The sequence below is a fragment of the Ictidomys tridecemlineatus genome, chromosome 6 (assembly GCF_052094955.1).
Source record: "Ictidomys tridecemlineatus isolate mIctTri1 chromosome 6, mIctTri1.hap1, whole genome shotgun sequence".
NCBI classification, from domain to species: domain Eukaryota; kingdom Metazoa; phylum Chordata; class Mammalia; order Rodentia; family Sciuridae; genus Ictidomys; species Ictidomys tridecemlineatus.
Genome location: NC_135482.1, coordinates 31751243 through 31765131, shown reverse-complemented (window position 1 = coordinate 31765131; position 13889 = coordinate 31751243). Strand labels below are relative to the sequence as shown.

At 31.4% G+C, this 13889-nt stretch overlaps 1 protein-coding gene across 1 annotated transcript; it reads left to right on the top strand.

Moving 5' to 3' along the window:
- Positions 1-863: 863 nt before the first annotated feature.
- Positions 864-11175, top strand: Nts (neurotensin). The gene is made up of 4 exons (XM_005324414.5): positions 864-1230; positions 3433-3494; positions 7282-7506; positions 10410-11175. The coding sequence occupies exons 1-4, from the start codon at positions 1158-1160 to the stop codon at positions 10560-10562; spliced, it is 513 nt and encodes a 170-aa protein (XP_005324471.3). The 5' UTR covers positions 864-1157; the 3' UTR covers positions 10563-11175.
- The last annotated feature ends 2714 nt before the right edge of the window (positions 11176-13889 follow it).

Genomic DNA, 13889 nt, shown 5'->3' with positions numbered 1-13889 from the left:
AAATGTGACTCTGGGTGGAGAAGGGTGGATATATAGAATTTTCTTCTTTCTGAAAGTACAGTATCCTTTTTGGGGAGGGGGTAAAAGGAAGACTACATCAGGGAAATAAATTTGATGCCATGGTGAAATATAATAAGAAAAGGAATATTAAAAGAATGAGAAATAGAAGAAGGAATGAATCCAAAATTAGCTGATCAATGCAAACACCAAAAGAATAAAGAATCAGAAAAAAATATTAATAATAGTGATACACATTTCCACCTTCTAACACATGAACAATTTATAGCTTCATTTTATAAACATGAAATTAGTTTTCTACAACATTGAACCACAAGTCAACATATATAATTCATCCATTATCTCAGTTACTTGTAATAAAAACTTTACAGTTTAACAGGAAATCATTTCTATTCCTTGGAGCCACTATTCTTTCTTCTCTACTGATTTTCTTCCTTTTCTCTAAACTCTTTGACTTAATCTCTATATTATAATTGATTCTCTGATGACCTTCCTTTTTCTTTTAGCCTGTACTATCTAAAACTTATATTCATTTTGAAACCACAAAACATTTGCTCAGAAGTTTAGGCTATACAAAAAAATACTCTTAATTCTTTTAGGAACTTCCAAACCAAAGAAACCCTTGATTTCCTGCATTCATCCTGGACACATTACTTAAATACTAGAAATAATAGACTTTATGTTTCACAAAATCAGAATGACAAATTCCTGGAGTGGGAACATGAAAGAAAATGGGGAGGGGGTGGGAGAAGGGGTGCTGGGGTTCTTTTCCAGGATGCTGTATATGGCAGTGCTTTTGGATGACTCCTTCTGTGCGTCAGAAATCCGGAGCAATAGCAGCAATTAGGGAATATCGTCACTTACAGTCAAGGTTCAGAAGTGGGGAAGAGATGAGGGACAAAGGAAAAAGGGAGGAGGAAGTGGGGGGAGAAAGAGAGGGATAGAAATGAGGACAGGAACACCCCTAATCCCTGTACAGTCATGACATCATCCTCCTGCTTAAATATATATAGGGAATGGCCAGAGCATCTCTTATAGTTCTCTCACTCTCAGAGTCAGCTGAAGGCTAGAGAAAGCTCTACAGAAAGCCTTTCAGTGTCTGACTTCTGTGGACTTGGCTTGAGAGAAGGCTGAGAGAGATGATGGCAGGCATGAAAATCCACCTGGTGTGCATGATACTCCTGGCTTGCAGCTCCTGGAGTCTGTGCTCAGGTAAGCCGAACAGCATTTCACAAAACCCTTCAGTGATTTCTTTGCAATGTGTTGCTACTTATGTTAATGTATCCAGGGAGAAGAGTTTTTCCTCTTTATTCAGGATTTGCCTTTTCGTTGATAGAAACTGTGAATATCATCTTATTCTGTCTTTCTGTGTATAAGAAAAGAGATTTATTTTTCCTTTTTTAAAATCTGCAAAGCAATAAAAAAAGATTTAAGGTAACACTGCATGCCCCCTCTGTCATACAATGATGAGAGAAAAACAAACAAATGAACAAAACTTTGAATTAGGTTGGGCATTATATAATGAGAAGTACAGGGAAAGTGACTGTCGATGTGCAAGCTCATCATTAAAACTCATTCCATTCAAAATGCTTTATTCTGATCATCAGAAATTCTCCTGGAAAGTGGTGTCTTCCCCTCACTTATCTTTGTAATTGACTTCAATTAATTTTTTTAAAAAGTCACTGTGTTAGGCTAAAACAAAATAAAATTTGATGAATAAATAGAGCATTATTTGCAAAAAAAAATATTTCTAGAAAATATAAAATCCTCCAAGTTCTTTATAAAAAAAAATATTTTATGGTATTTTATATGATACAGCATGCTATTCATATAATTGCTTTTAATTGCATGTCATTTAAGTTGATGCAAAACATAATTGGAAAATTGGTATTCTAATGTTAATGGAAATATTTTAGTTTTAGAGTGTTTTACATATGACAGTTAAGCAGAAGGCATATATTATCAAATATTTATAAATAACATATCTTGAGAATAAGTTTTAAATTTAAAGAAGTAACATGAAAGATTATAATAATTACAATATGCTTCAGCTAATGCTTGAAAAATAATTAAATAATCACATTAAAGTGAAAAGGAGAAAAATACATTAAAATCATTTAACCTGATTTTATAGTTTTGATACCTCATATGTAACATTGATGTTCAATTCAAACTCATGATTTTTAAGCATAAAAGTAAGACCTATTAGAACATAAAATTAATTTATACAAAGCTTTCCTTTATTAATAATTAAAAAAGAATTTTGCAAAATTTTATGAGAAAAATACCAACTTTTCTACAATTGTGATTTTATCTAACACATGAGATTAAAGGTATAATTAGACTATGTAGAAAAAAATTAATTGAACATCGTGTCTATTAACTTGAAGTTGCTTGCTGTGATAAGCCTAAATTTACAGGGGTTTGGTGAACAGTGTTCATAAATGAATAGTAGAATTTGTCTTTCCTTTTCAACAGCATATTGCATCTTCAACAAATTGAGTTAAAAGTTCTCTGGTATAATTTAGTTCCTAGATATGAGTTTTAAGAATGGATTCTCTAAATGTGATACTTACTTTTTATAAAAGTGCAGCGTAAAAGGAAGAATAGAGCCACTTTTAATATATGCCTTGTTTTATCACAAAAGGCCACTAAGTATGAACTGTCATGTTACTATGGTATTCTACAACTTGTTATTATTACTTGTAGAATTTTCAAAGTTTTTATTTTCCATAGTATGTTCATAAGTGGAAACTTAGGATATTCTAAAAAATTCAAATTCATTTTCAACACTACTTTACATATGTTTTTGGACAGATCCACTTTTTCCTTACTCATCTTGATAAAATTGTAAAGTAATCATAATTCAAATTCTTGTTTAAAGTAGAAAACAATTCTTTCAAGGAGTGTTTTGTAAAATGACATCTCATGTGAAATAAATCTCAGTGTCTTTTCTATCCTAAAGTTATCAGTCATCAATTCTCTTTTGTTTTGTGTTGAAAAAGTCTCTTCTACTCATATTTTCATTATGTTGATTATGAAATATCAATATACATACTTTCTATATGTGTGAACTATTGCTGGTAAAAATAAGCTACTCCAGCATATTTGATGAAATCCATGTTATACCATACAATAAAAAATGTTACTGAGATTCAGAGATTAAACAGCTACAAATCACAAATAATCATGGCTTATTTTCTTAGAAGTGCTTCTATTCTTCTAGTCTCCTGCTAGCCTAAAATTAAATTATCATTAATTTATTCTGAATATATTTTTTAAAGAAAATAAATGCATAAAAAGACACTAAGCCTCTAAGACTAAATTTTAAGATTAATTTAAAATATGTAGGTTAAGTTATAATTATATAGTGCGTGATTACATAGTAAACATATGGTTTTGATTTTTTCTCAGATTCTGAAGAGGAAATGAAAGCATTAGAAGCAGATTTATTGACCAATATACATACGTCAAAGGTAACTTTCTTTTCTTTAACTTGAGGGTGAAGAATATATAAATTTTCACTGTACATATGGTGTCCTTTTCTTATAGTAATAACTTCACATCAAGACTGAAAAGTTCCTTGGGAGGCATTTCCTTTTGGGGTAAACTTTGAGTTCTAAGAAGTTAAGGGTGTTAATGTGACAGGGAAAGAAACTACAGTAACTCAATCAGCATTATGCAACTTTTACTAAGTAGCCACATATGATTTATGTGGTCATGTAAATGTATTTAAAGAAACTGACTTCCATCCTTAGTGCATCATGTATGATGAAAGGTATATTGGCCTCTAGTGTAGCACTTAAATGAACTTTTCACCTTTTTTATTACATTGTAGAAAATAAAATAGGTTTCCTAAATTGAAAATGACACAGTATGACAACCTGTGAAGGAAATGTGCTAAAGAGGAAATAGTACTAGACAAGCAAACAGTAGCCTTGAGGTCTACTCCTGAAATTGTGACTTACAAACTATTTGATCTTAAACAGTTCAGTTGAGTAGCCTGGATTTTCCTTTGTTTCCTTTTTATTAAATGCAGTGATTGAAGCTTACGATCATCTAGAAATTTATAGTTCTGTAATGTTTTCAAAAGTTATAAGCTGTACTCTTTATTGTATTGTAACATTTAAATTGTCCCTGTAATGGAAGAGTTATCTGTACCTGATAATTGTTTTTATTAAACCAAGTAAAACCTTGTATCCTGACCCTTATTAATCCTTTCTTGGGATGTTAAAAGCAAATTTTCTAGTTCTCAACCTTTACCTAGAAAGAAAAAAAAAAAAACTCAACTAGAATATGTCTGATAATCATGTTACCATACTACATTGATAACTCAGAGTTAGTCAACCAATGGGTATCTAAATATGTTGTCAGGGCATAGGTTTCCAATCAAAAGATTTCTTCTGTAGGAAAAATTTCCAGCTGAGGCGATCACTTGGTACCATGATAATTATAGCAATGCTGTACCAAAGTTGAAGAGACTATAACCATGATGGTATCAAGTTAATGTTTTACTAACTCAAGTATTTAACCTTATGATAATAGACCCTTTGCTACCATTTATTCAGAATCACAGTAGCTTTATGCTTTCTCCTACACAAAAGTAGGACAATAACTGAAATCATTAGCCTGTTTTGAAAAATAGATTAGATTTCAATGCTTGGTGAAATATTATAGATTTTATTTCTCAAATTTCAAGTCTACATTAGCACAGAAAGGTCCTAAATAATCCTCCCAAATATGAAATAGTTTGGGGAGTGGGAGCTATTTAACCTATGTGAGAGTAGAGTTGTAATTATTTTTCTGACCAAGATATTATAAAGATAAACTAATCCTGGTATATGGACTGATTTAATTTTTTCTCTTAAGAGAAATGCACTGTAAACATATAGGATGAATAATTTTTTCCCATTTCTCTCTTAAATTCATTAAGTAGAAAAAAGTTGAACTTCAATGCCTCTTTTTAATCAAGAGATAGAATCTAAGATAAGTAGGTCACAGAATTTAATTGTTCCAATTTCATTGCTTATTTCTTACTTTTATAAAATTATTTTATCATTTATTTATAAGAAAGGTTATTCAATCATTTATGCTGTGTTTATAGCACTATGCAAGTGAGAACTCTAGATTTACAACCATTTTAAACAAATTGCTACATTTAAACATTGGATAAGAATAGTATTTGATGTTGGTATGAATACAACTCTATTATTAAATTCTCTAGAAAGCTTTAGTTTTTCTTTTTTCTACTTCATAGGTAAGATAAGTGAGCATTATCAATTTTATAGTAAAGTTGTTTAGATATTGGAATATTATTGCTGAAATACACCTAGGCAACAGAAAGTGAAGAGAGATTCTAATGGAAAAGAAATGGAATGTAGAGAAGAATTTTCTTCTTCTCATAAACAGTTGTCTTTATTATCAATGCTAGTGTTTTGATATAGTCTTGTTAAGAAAGAGAACCTGATATAGTATATCTTTAGACTATCAAAAAGCTAATTGAATATTGTAATTTACTGTGATCAAACTTAATACCTTTCATATACAAGGTGTTCAAAAGATGCTTATGAATTAACAATTGGAATGCAGGATTTGTTAATAAACTCATATTTCATATTCAAGTGTAAAAACTTCGAAACTCCATGACAGACAGATGACTTTGATTATTTTCAATTTGGTGAAGTCTTTCAATTTATCTATCTGCTCGGTTCATCTGAGTTCAGTGAATAACAGGTAGTGACAGTTCATCATACCACTTAGGTCACATTTAATACAGGAAAGAAATTTGAGAAACATCATGAGCAATATTAGAAAGTTAGCCCTTTGTAGTTCAAAGCTTCTACAAATATGTTTCCAAATATATGTCCCTTGGTTGTCCTTTGGTCAAGATGCTTCTTCCTGCTGTGCTTCCTCAGTGGGACAGGGGCTTGGTGACTTTTTACTTTGTGTATTCTGCTTAGTAATAGATACTTGCTTACTGACATCTTTCCAGATTTATAAAAGCAAATTCATTTATGTGTTTTCATGGTAATTTGTTTTTCTTCATATTTAATCAAAAGTGATATTTATCATTTGGCTATAATATGTCAAGAAAGGTTATAACTAGATCTACATCCAGATTTCCCCACAGCTAACTGTTTAAAAGTATTTGAACTGCTACTTTTGTTGTATGTTACTTACTCATTTGTACCCGATTCAGTTTTTCAACACTGCCTTCTCTTCTAGTAGGTTTCATGTTTATTGCTATTCTCTTAATCTATCCCATTGATTACTCAGCTTTAAAATGCATTTTAATAATGGGCATGGTAAGACTTTCCTTATTACTATTTAATTTTTCTAAATCTTCTATTACTATTTCATTTTTCTAAATCTTCATGGTTATTCTTGACACAGTCATCCTTTGAATTTACCTCCTTTTGCCAAATCCTCATACAACTTCTAGTCTCCCCACATTTTTTCCAGTTGAGACATTGATTTGCAAATTGCATTATATTTCAATAGTAATTCAGAGAAAATGGTTACCTGATATTGTTATCAAGCCTGTCCATCATGTCTTTGTCATAATTTAACTCTGTAGCTTTTATAAGTCCTTCAGGAAAAGTTTACACTTTCCTTTATCTGTGCTCTTACAAATTTTTGCTAATTTTTAATTAATTTGTAATAGGTTCTCCTATTTCTTTACATGTTTCCTTATTGGTTACTCTTGACATTGAAGAATAGCTGATTATATTAATTATAGTTTTAGACAAAATATTATTAGAAAAAAAGACAATTTCATAAAATATTAAAATTTGCAAATAACTTGGTCAGTTGTGGTAATGGCCATGACAACTATTAATGTGTGAAATATTCAATGACCTCACATTATTGTGATTGTCAAAATTTATTAATAAAAATTTATTCCATGCTTCCTTTCACATTAAGCTGAAATATAACAGAGAATAGTATTTTTGAATTTTGAATTTTTTCATCTGATTATATACACACATATTTATAGATTTCTACTGTTATTTTCTTTCTTAATTTGCTCTGTGTGTATCTGCATCTGTATGTGTGTATAACTTCATCCCATTCTATTACATAGGTAATATGAGGTACTGGCACCATGCAACTTTGTGAAATGAAGGTACTCAATTGATAGTACTATATTTAGTAATAGAGTAACTATTATACTCTAAAGTATAATTGTGTAACACAACAGAAGTTCATGTATTTATTTGTATAATTTTGATTGCAATATCTTTTCTTTTTTCTATATTTCAGATCAGTAAAGCAAGTGTTCCTTCATGGAAAATGACCCTGCTAAATGTTTGCAGTTTTATAAATAACTTCAACGGCCAAACTGAGGAAACAGGAGAGGTTCATGAGGAAGAGCTTGTTACAAGAAGGAAACTTCCTGTTGTTCTAGATGGCTTTAGCCTGGAAGCAATGCTGACAATCTACCAGCTCCAAAAAATCTGTCACAGCCGAGCCTTTCAACACTGGGAGGTAAAATGAAAACAAAATATGAGTATAATTATATTTATACTAGTTAGCTTTCATTTGTATTGATTTTTATATCCTGGCCAGATCATAACCGGAAGACTTACAAATGTTAAAGAAGAATAAACCATGTGTTGAGGTCAACATTGCTTCAGATCTTCAAAGTGTCCTTCAAATATTTGGAGTTTAGCAAAAACACTTTTTCTTCAATCTTAAAAAGAAGGATGTATCTTTAGGCAGATTTGATCCATATGCTTTTACTGTGCATAAATGGAAGGCATACTTAGGCAATCTTTGTTGGTGGTGGTACTAGTGGCATGTCTAAGAAATTTAAGAAACTCAGAATGTTTTCTTAAAAACACATGTATGTGTATTTATCTATAAACAAACACTGAAGACAAAAAGTGTTCAAATAAAATGGGAATAAAGACACAAAATGTTCCTTTTGAATATATTAGTCAAATAAAAATATATTTGCATAAGTAAAAGTATAAAATCAGGATCTGTATCTCTTTTATTCCAGTTTTATTTAGAACTCCCAGGTTTGTCTGTTCATAAGGGGTTTGGGGAGCTTTTGTATTTGAATATGTTAGGTAAATAAATTTGTTTAGTTTATAAAAATATATATAAAATAGGAATCTATATCTGCATCATTCTGGTTTTAAGAACCATTATGGTCTGTGCTTATTTATAGATAAACACATGTGACTTTGTATGTGTATCTATCTTCCTATTATAATTGAGTGGTGGATTTCAGGTATTCTGAGCAGCTGAATTTGGTCTATCACAGACAAAATAGCCAATTGCCATAATACAGATTTAAAACAAAGGACTAGACTGGTGACTTCCTGACTTTGGTTTACAAATATTAATTTGTTTGCAAAATTTTAAAAGTGCTTTAATAATGAAATTTGACTTGTATTTAGTTAATGTCCAGAGCTAGCCATTTAGAACCAGAAGATAGTTTGAAAGTAACTTAAACTTCTTTCTTGGGTTTGCATAATCTAAATGTATAGCATTAAATCTGTGAAGAAACAGAGTAATAAAACTAGTCAAAACATTCTACATTCATCAAAGTTATGTTCATCCATATTTCAGTGTAGCTTCCAATTAAATATTCTGAAACAATTTCAACAATTGTTTTTCCTTTGGATAGGCAACTTAAATGCCAACATTTAAGCTACCATAACTTAGGTATAACCACAATTATCTTCAGTTCCCTACATATTAATTCTAGTTCCACCCCTTCTCTCCTACTGAATAAATAAGCAAACATGAGAGCATTAAAGGAAAAATTATTTGTAAAATTTAATAGTTTGACAATTATTAAAGATAATGTTTTGGACCTCGGGTTGTAGCTCAGTGGTAGAGTGCTTACCTAGCACATATGAGGCCCTGGGTTTGATCCTCAGCACCACATAAAGATAAATAAATAAAATAAAGGTATTGTATCCATCTACAACAACAAATTTTTTAAAAGATAATGTATTGCAAAACACTTTATGATTTTTTGACTAAATTGATATAAGTTGCTGTAAAAGATAAATTAGAGTTTTGGAAACATGAAAAAAATATTGAGGTTAAAGAAGAGAAGAGATAAATATATGCTTTTAAAAAAGGAATATTTAACAATTTTCTCAACAGGAGAAACATTTTTTTCAGATTAACCTCCGTGAAAAATTTGCTTAATGTTTTATGTACTGAGTTTACACAAACACCCAAGATCTGAGGCTGCCTTCCTTGCTTTTATAACTAACTTGTGACTGTGTGCCATGGAGATGCCTGCAGGAAAGGCAAATACAAGCAGAATAGCTAGTGTTTATTCTAACCAGTAAACTAAAAGATGCTTTCCAGATGAAAAGCCAAAAAGATTAGTTTTAATTTTACTTGCTGTAATATTCATTCTTTAATTTTAATTCTGGCTAAATAGTTTATTCTTCAAAATATTGTTTAGGTCAATAAAACTTGAAAATACAAATCTAAACATGGGGAAATGTCAATTATATGTTATTTATCCAGAAAAAAAAACCTGAATAAACTATTATGCAGACAAGTCAGTGCACATAAGATTGGAACTTTTGCTATTTTAAATGTTTGAGTGATTTAAAAATAAAATTATAATGTCATTCTGAGTATAGTACAAGTAATTACAGACTATGCACAGAGAAACCAAAGATTAAGGAACTAGATTGTCTGACAGTAGCTGGTTTTCCTTCTCTGAAACTGAATAGCTGTGGGTTGAAATAAAATACATGAGGATATGATGTTATGCATGTTCATTATAATTTAAATGTCAGTATTAGTTATAGTGACCTCGAAGTTTAGAAAATAACCATAACTAAAGAGATCTTAGTGAGTTAAACAGAGCTTTCCTAAATGCTGATGTATATAACAACTAAGGCAGAGCAGGCATTCTTGTATGACTAAGAAATAAATTTTAGAATGGCCTTCAAGTCACCTTGGAAATTGACTTAATTGAATATAAAATCCTGTTAATTTTTCAGTTAAAGTTGATTTACCAGATTCAAAACTATTTTTGTTGTGACAAATGATGTGTTTCATACAATTTTGGTCTCCTCATCGTAAATTCAAGCATGAAAAGTATTCAAGTGTGTATTTGGTGTGTTCTCTTCTCTGGAGAGATTAGTGTTAGACCTCTAAATGTACAGAGATTTTTACAGAGATCTCCTGTGTTTACAGCCCAATAAACTAGGAAGGACACTGAACAGAGAATCAGAAAGATCAGGTTAGGTCCCATCTCGAGCATTTGACAGTCATATATCCTTTAATAAAACCATTACTTTGATGTTACATGTTTTGCTCCAGACAGAAAATAGGATAAAATATACAAAAATGCTCCAAAATAGAGATTTTGTGCATATAAGTTTCATTTATGTCCTATTTTTCAGATAATTCAGGAAGACATTCTTGATAATGGAAATGAAAAAAATGAGAAGGAAGAAGTCATAAAGAGAAAAATTCCTTACATCCTGAAAAGGCAACTGTATGAGAATAAACCAAGAAGACCCTACATACTTAAAAGGGGGTCTTACTACTACTGAGGAGATATTCATTTTCTTTACATTTGATTGTGATTTATCATCCTTGTTTGAATACTAATTATATATGTGTGAAAATGTGACAAAATATGCTAATTTTGACTCTTCCACAATTGTGGTGTACTGGGTGTGATTTTTCTGCATACATATAAATTGGACTAAATGTTTTCAAATAAATCTACATCTTGAGCATGATGTGTTATGTATAATTGGAATAAACAGCTATCACGTTACATATAGCGTGTTTTGTAGTTTTGCAAAACACATTATGGATTGTTTAAACAGTCAAAATGTTTGACATTTTATGTGAAATTATGAGAAATTCTAACAAAGTAGGACAGCAAAGTCTAGCCTATATTATCATTAATACAAAACAAAGTAATGGCACATCTTCTGTTATTTGACTGAGTATTTTATCAAATTGAGAGGAATACTTTCTTTTTTCAAGACTCACTCATGTATCTCATATATAAGGATAGTTGTTGTAGGCCCATCAGAAAGACTGATAAGTGGCCTGTTGTTAATTTTGCCTGCTGTAGTGAATGGTTTTCAAGTGAAATTTTGTCTGTGCAATGAATTTGATAGCTAATAAAAAGACAATAAGCCATCAAAATTATATGCTTCTCTGCAGATTACTTCCATTGGAAGAGTTAGTTTTTATGGACTTTTTCCCAATTTTCACATTTTGACCCAGGACATGACACCTTTATTTTTCAGTTTACAGAATTATCTATGTGACTAATATTTTTTTCTCTTTTGGGGGTTATATTTGAGCCAAAAGCTATACTTCAAAAATTCCTCTTACATAGCCTTTACATTTCATCATGAATAGTGAATTTCAGAGTCTCTCTTACCGAGGTCTGTCTAGGAAGACCTCTTCTTATAGAATTGTAGCCTCATCATTGTCATCTCTGAAAGGTGAAATCAGGGCTTAAGTTGTTATACATTCTTTAGAAATCCAGTTCTTTTGATGAGATTATCTTTCTCCTTGGTTTAATCCACTCACAGTATGATTTAAGAGCAGCTACAGAAAGCTGGTATTTTCCCATAAAACCCTTACTTTTCACAACCTGTGTCCCACTATCTTTTGACATTTCATCAAATTCAACATCAGTACACACCCAAGAGATCAATTATAAGGAAACTACTTCATTTGATTAAGATTGTGTTCTCTGTAATTAGATTGCTCAGATTCAGCTCATCTGCTCACTAGCAACCTTGGACAACTTATTTAACATCTGTGTTTCTTTATTGTACAATGTGGATAATGATAGGGATTGGACGGATTGAATGTACTGACATGTATACATAAAATGCTTAGAATTGTCCCTGAAATTGTACTAAATTTAGTAGTTATAATTAATAACAATTTCTGTTAAGGAAACAGCCATCACAAAACATATTTCCTTCTTTACTTCATTAGCCAACAATAGTTCAGCCCTTCTAGATCATACATTGTCATCAAAATTCTGTTTTAAGCCAATATTTACCATCTTCCATCTCTTACACCCTTTCTGATTTGCTTTGGAACTCATAGTCATCGCTTCCCAAACAGCCTTCTCTGCTATTAACTGATTTTTCTTTCACATTGCACATTATAGGGTTTGGAAGTGAGATGTGTGTTATGGAAAATTCCATACCATTTCTTTTTTCCAATTCAAAATCTATTATTTGAAGTGAAGAGCATAAGACAATTCCATCTACTATGTTTTGAACAGCTATTCTCCCTAGTTACTTGCTTTATGCACTATCCTTTAGGATGTGCATACCTGTAGAAGATCCATCTAGATATCTCCCTTCTCAGTTTTTGAACATCTTTATTTATAATAAATATTTACCACTCCATCTCAACCAATCACTTCCATGGTCATTACATAGAACTTTTCACCGCTAATATTGTCAGTCCTTCCAAAATCTAAACTTTATGCCTTCTGTTCTATAATTATCATCTTTCTTTCCAGTTCACATACACCTAGTACTTGCATTTACAATTATGATGCAGTCCAATCAATTAAACCAAACTCTTTTTGTTTTTTACCTTCTAATAATGCCTCAAGTTTCATTTTATTTGGCTCGGATTTTACATTCCAAAAGTGAAATCACTCTTACCCTTAACTCCCTGCCCTATCTCAATTGAGCATGTCAAAAGACAACTGGTTAAACACAAATTTCTCCTGATTCTAACCTCACCTGGAAGGTGTAATATACTTGGAGAAAAGTGCCTAACCTTGCTGAACTAACACCTAAATTTTTTGTTTACAGCTCTCAAGCCCTTTTTTATATCCAGAATTTCTTCTACACTTTCCTAATAGTTTTTGCATCTTATTCTCACTGATGTTTGTTTCAAGTCTTCTCTTCTTTCTCCTCCTTTCCTTGTAATGACTTTCTAACTATTTTACCAAGTTTTTTTTAAAGAAGAAAATTGGATCATTCCTCTCTCTTTCAACTATAACAACAAACCTGTGTCTATCCCCTGCTCTCTTCCTCCCCTTCCATTTCACTAAGGAAATGCCCTTCTCTTCTCAGGGTCATTTCTTTACTTCCCCATCTCAGTAAATGGTCTAAAACCTTGTTCAGGTTAAAACACTAGAAATCATTCTTAACTCCTTTCTTTATCAGAAACCCTCCATGTAGTTCCATTAAGAAGTTTGTTGACTTTGTATTCAAACTACACCTCAAATTGATGTACTTCTTGCCACATCCACAAGTATCTAAGTCATTTTCCCCCTGGAAATTTTCATCCATTCACATGGCATAGCACCATTTTTAAAAGAAGTCATAAATTTGATACCTCTCTCCAAATCCCAGAATGGTTATCCAACTTCTGGTTCACCATGTGAGAAGCTTAGATGTCTCCTCCCCATCCCATCAACAATAAAGAGATGAACAAACTGAAAAATGAATTAATCTTTAGATTCATAAGAGAAGTCATGGGGCAAACCACTGTCCCTGAAATTAGAGAGTGAAGCAGGTATGTACAGTAATTCCAAGTTAATGAAATGGAAATTCCCAAGTACTAATGTTTATTTGAACCATTGACTGAGTAGGAGGTCTGAAATAATAAGAAAATCCCTGGAGGTTCACTGTGAATATGTCTGGAAGGAAAAAAATACAGGGTGACCCAGTCCTCAGAAGGCCCTCATGCTTTTTGAATTACACCTAGGTTAGTTCAACCTATTTTATACAGTGAATACTGGGGAAACTCCTATTTTTTTTCTGAGAGGGATAAGGAAAAAGGAATCATTTAAAAATATACCTGAGTATTTCGTTATTTTTTTAAAAAGATCTGTCCTCAGTAGAAACTATTTAACTATAGCATAACTTGTTAGG

Coding starts and splice junctions, on each gene's coding strand:
- Nts (XM_005324414.5), top strand. CDS start 1,158: ATGATGGCAGGCATGAAAATCCACCTGGTGTGCATGATACTCCTGGCT. Junction 1,231..3,432: donor CTCCTGGAGTCTGTGCTCAG/GTAAGCCGAACA, acceptor ATTTTTTCTCAG/ATTCTGAAGAGGAAATGAAA. Junction 7,507..10,409: donor GAGCCTTTCAACACTGGGAG/GTAAAATGAAAA, acceptor CCTATTTTTCAG/ATAATTCAGGAAGACATTCT.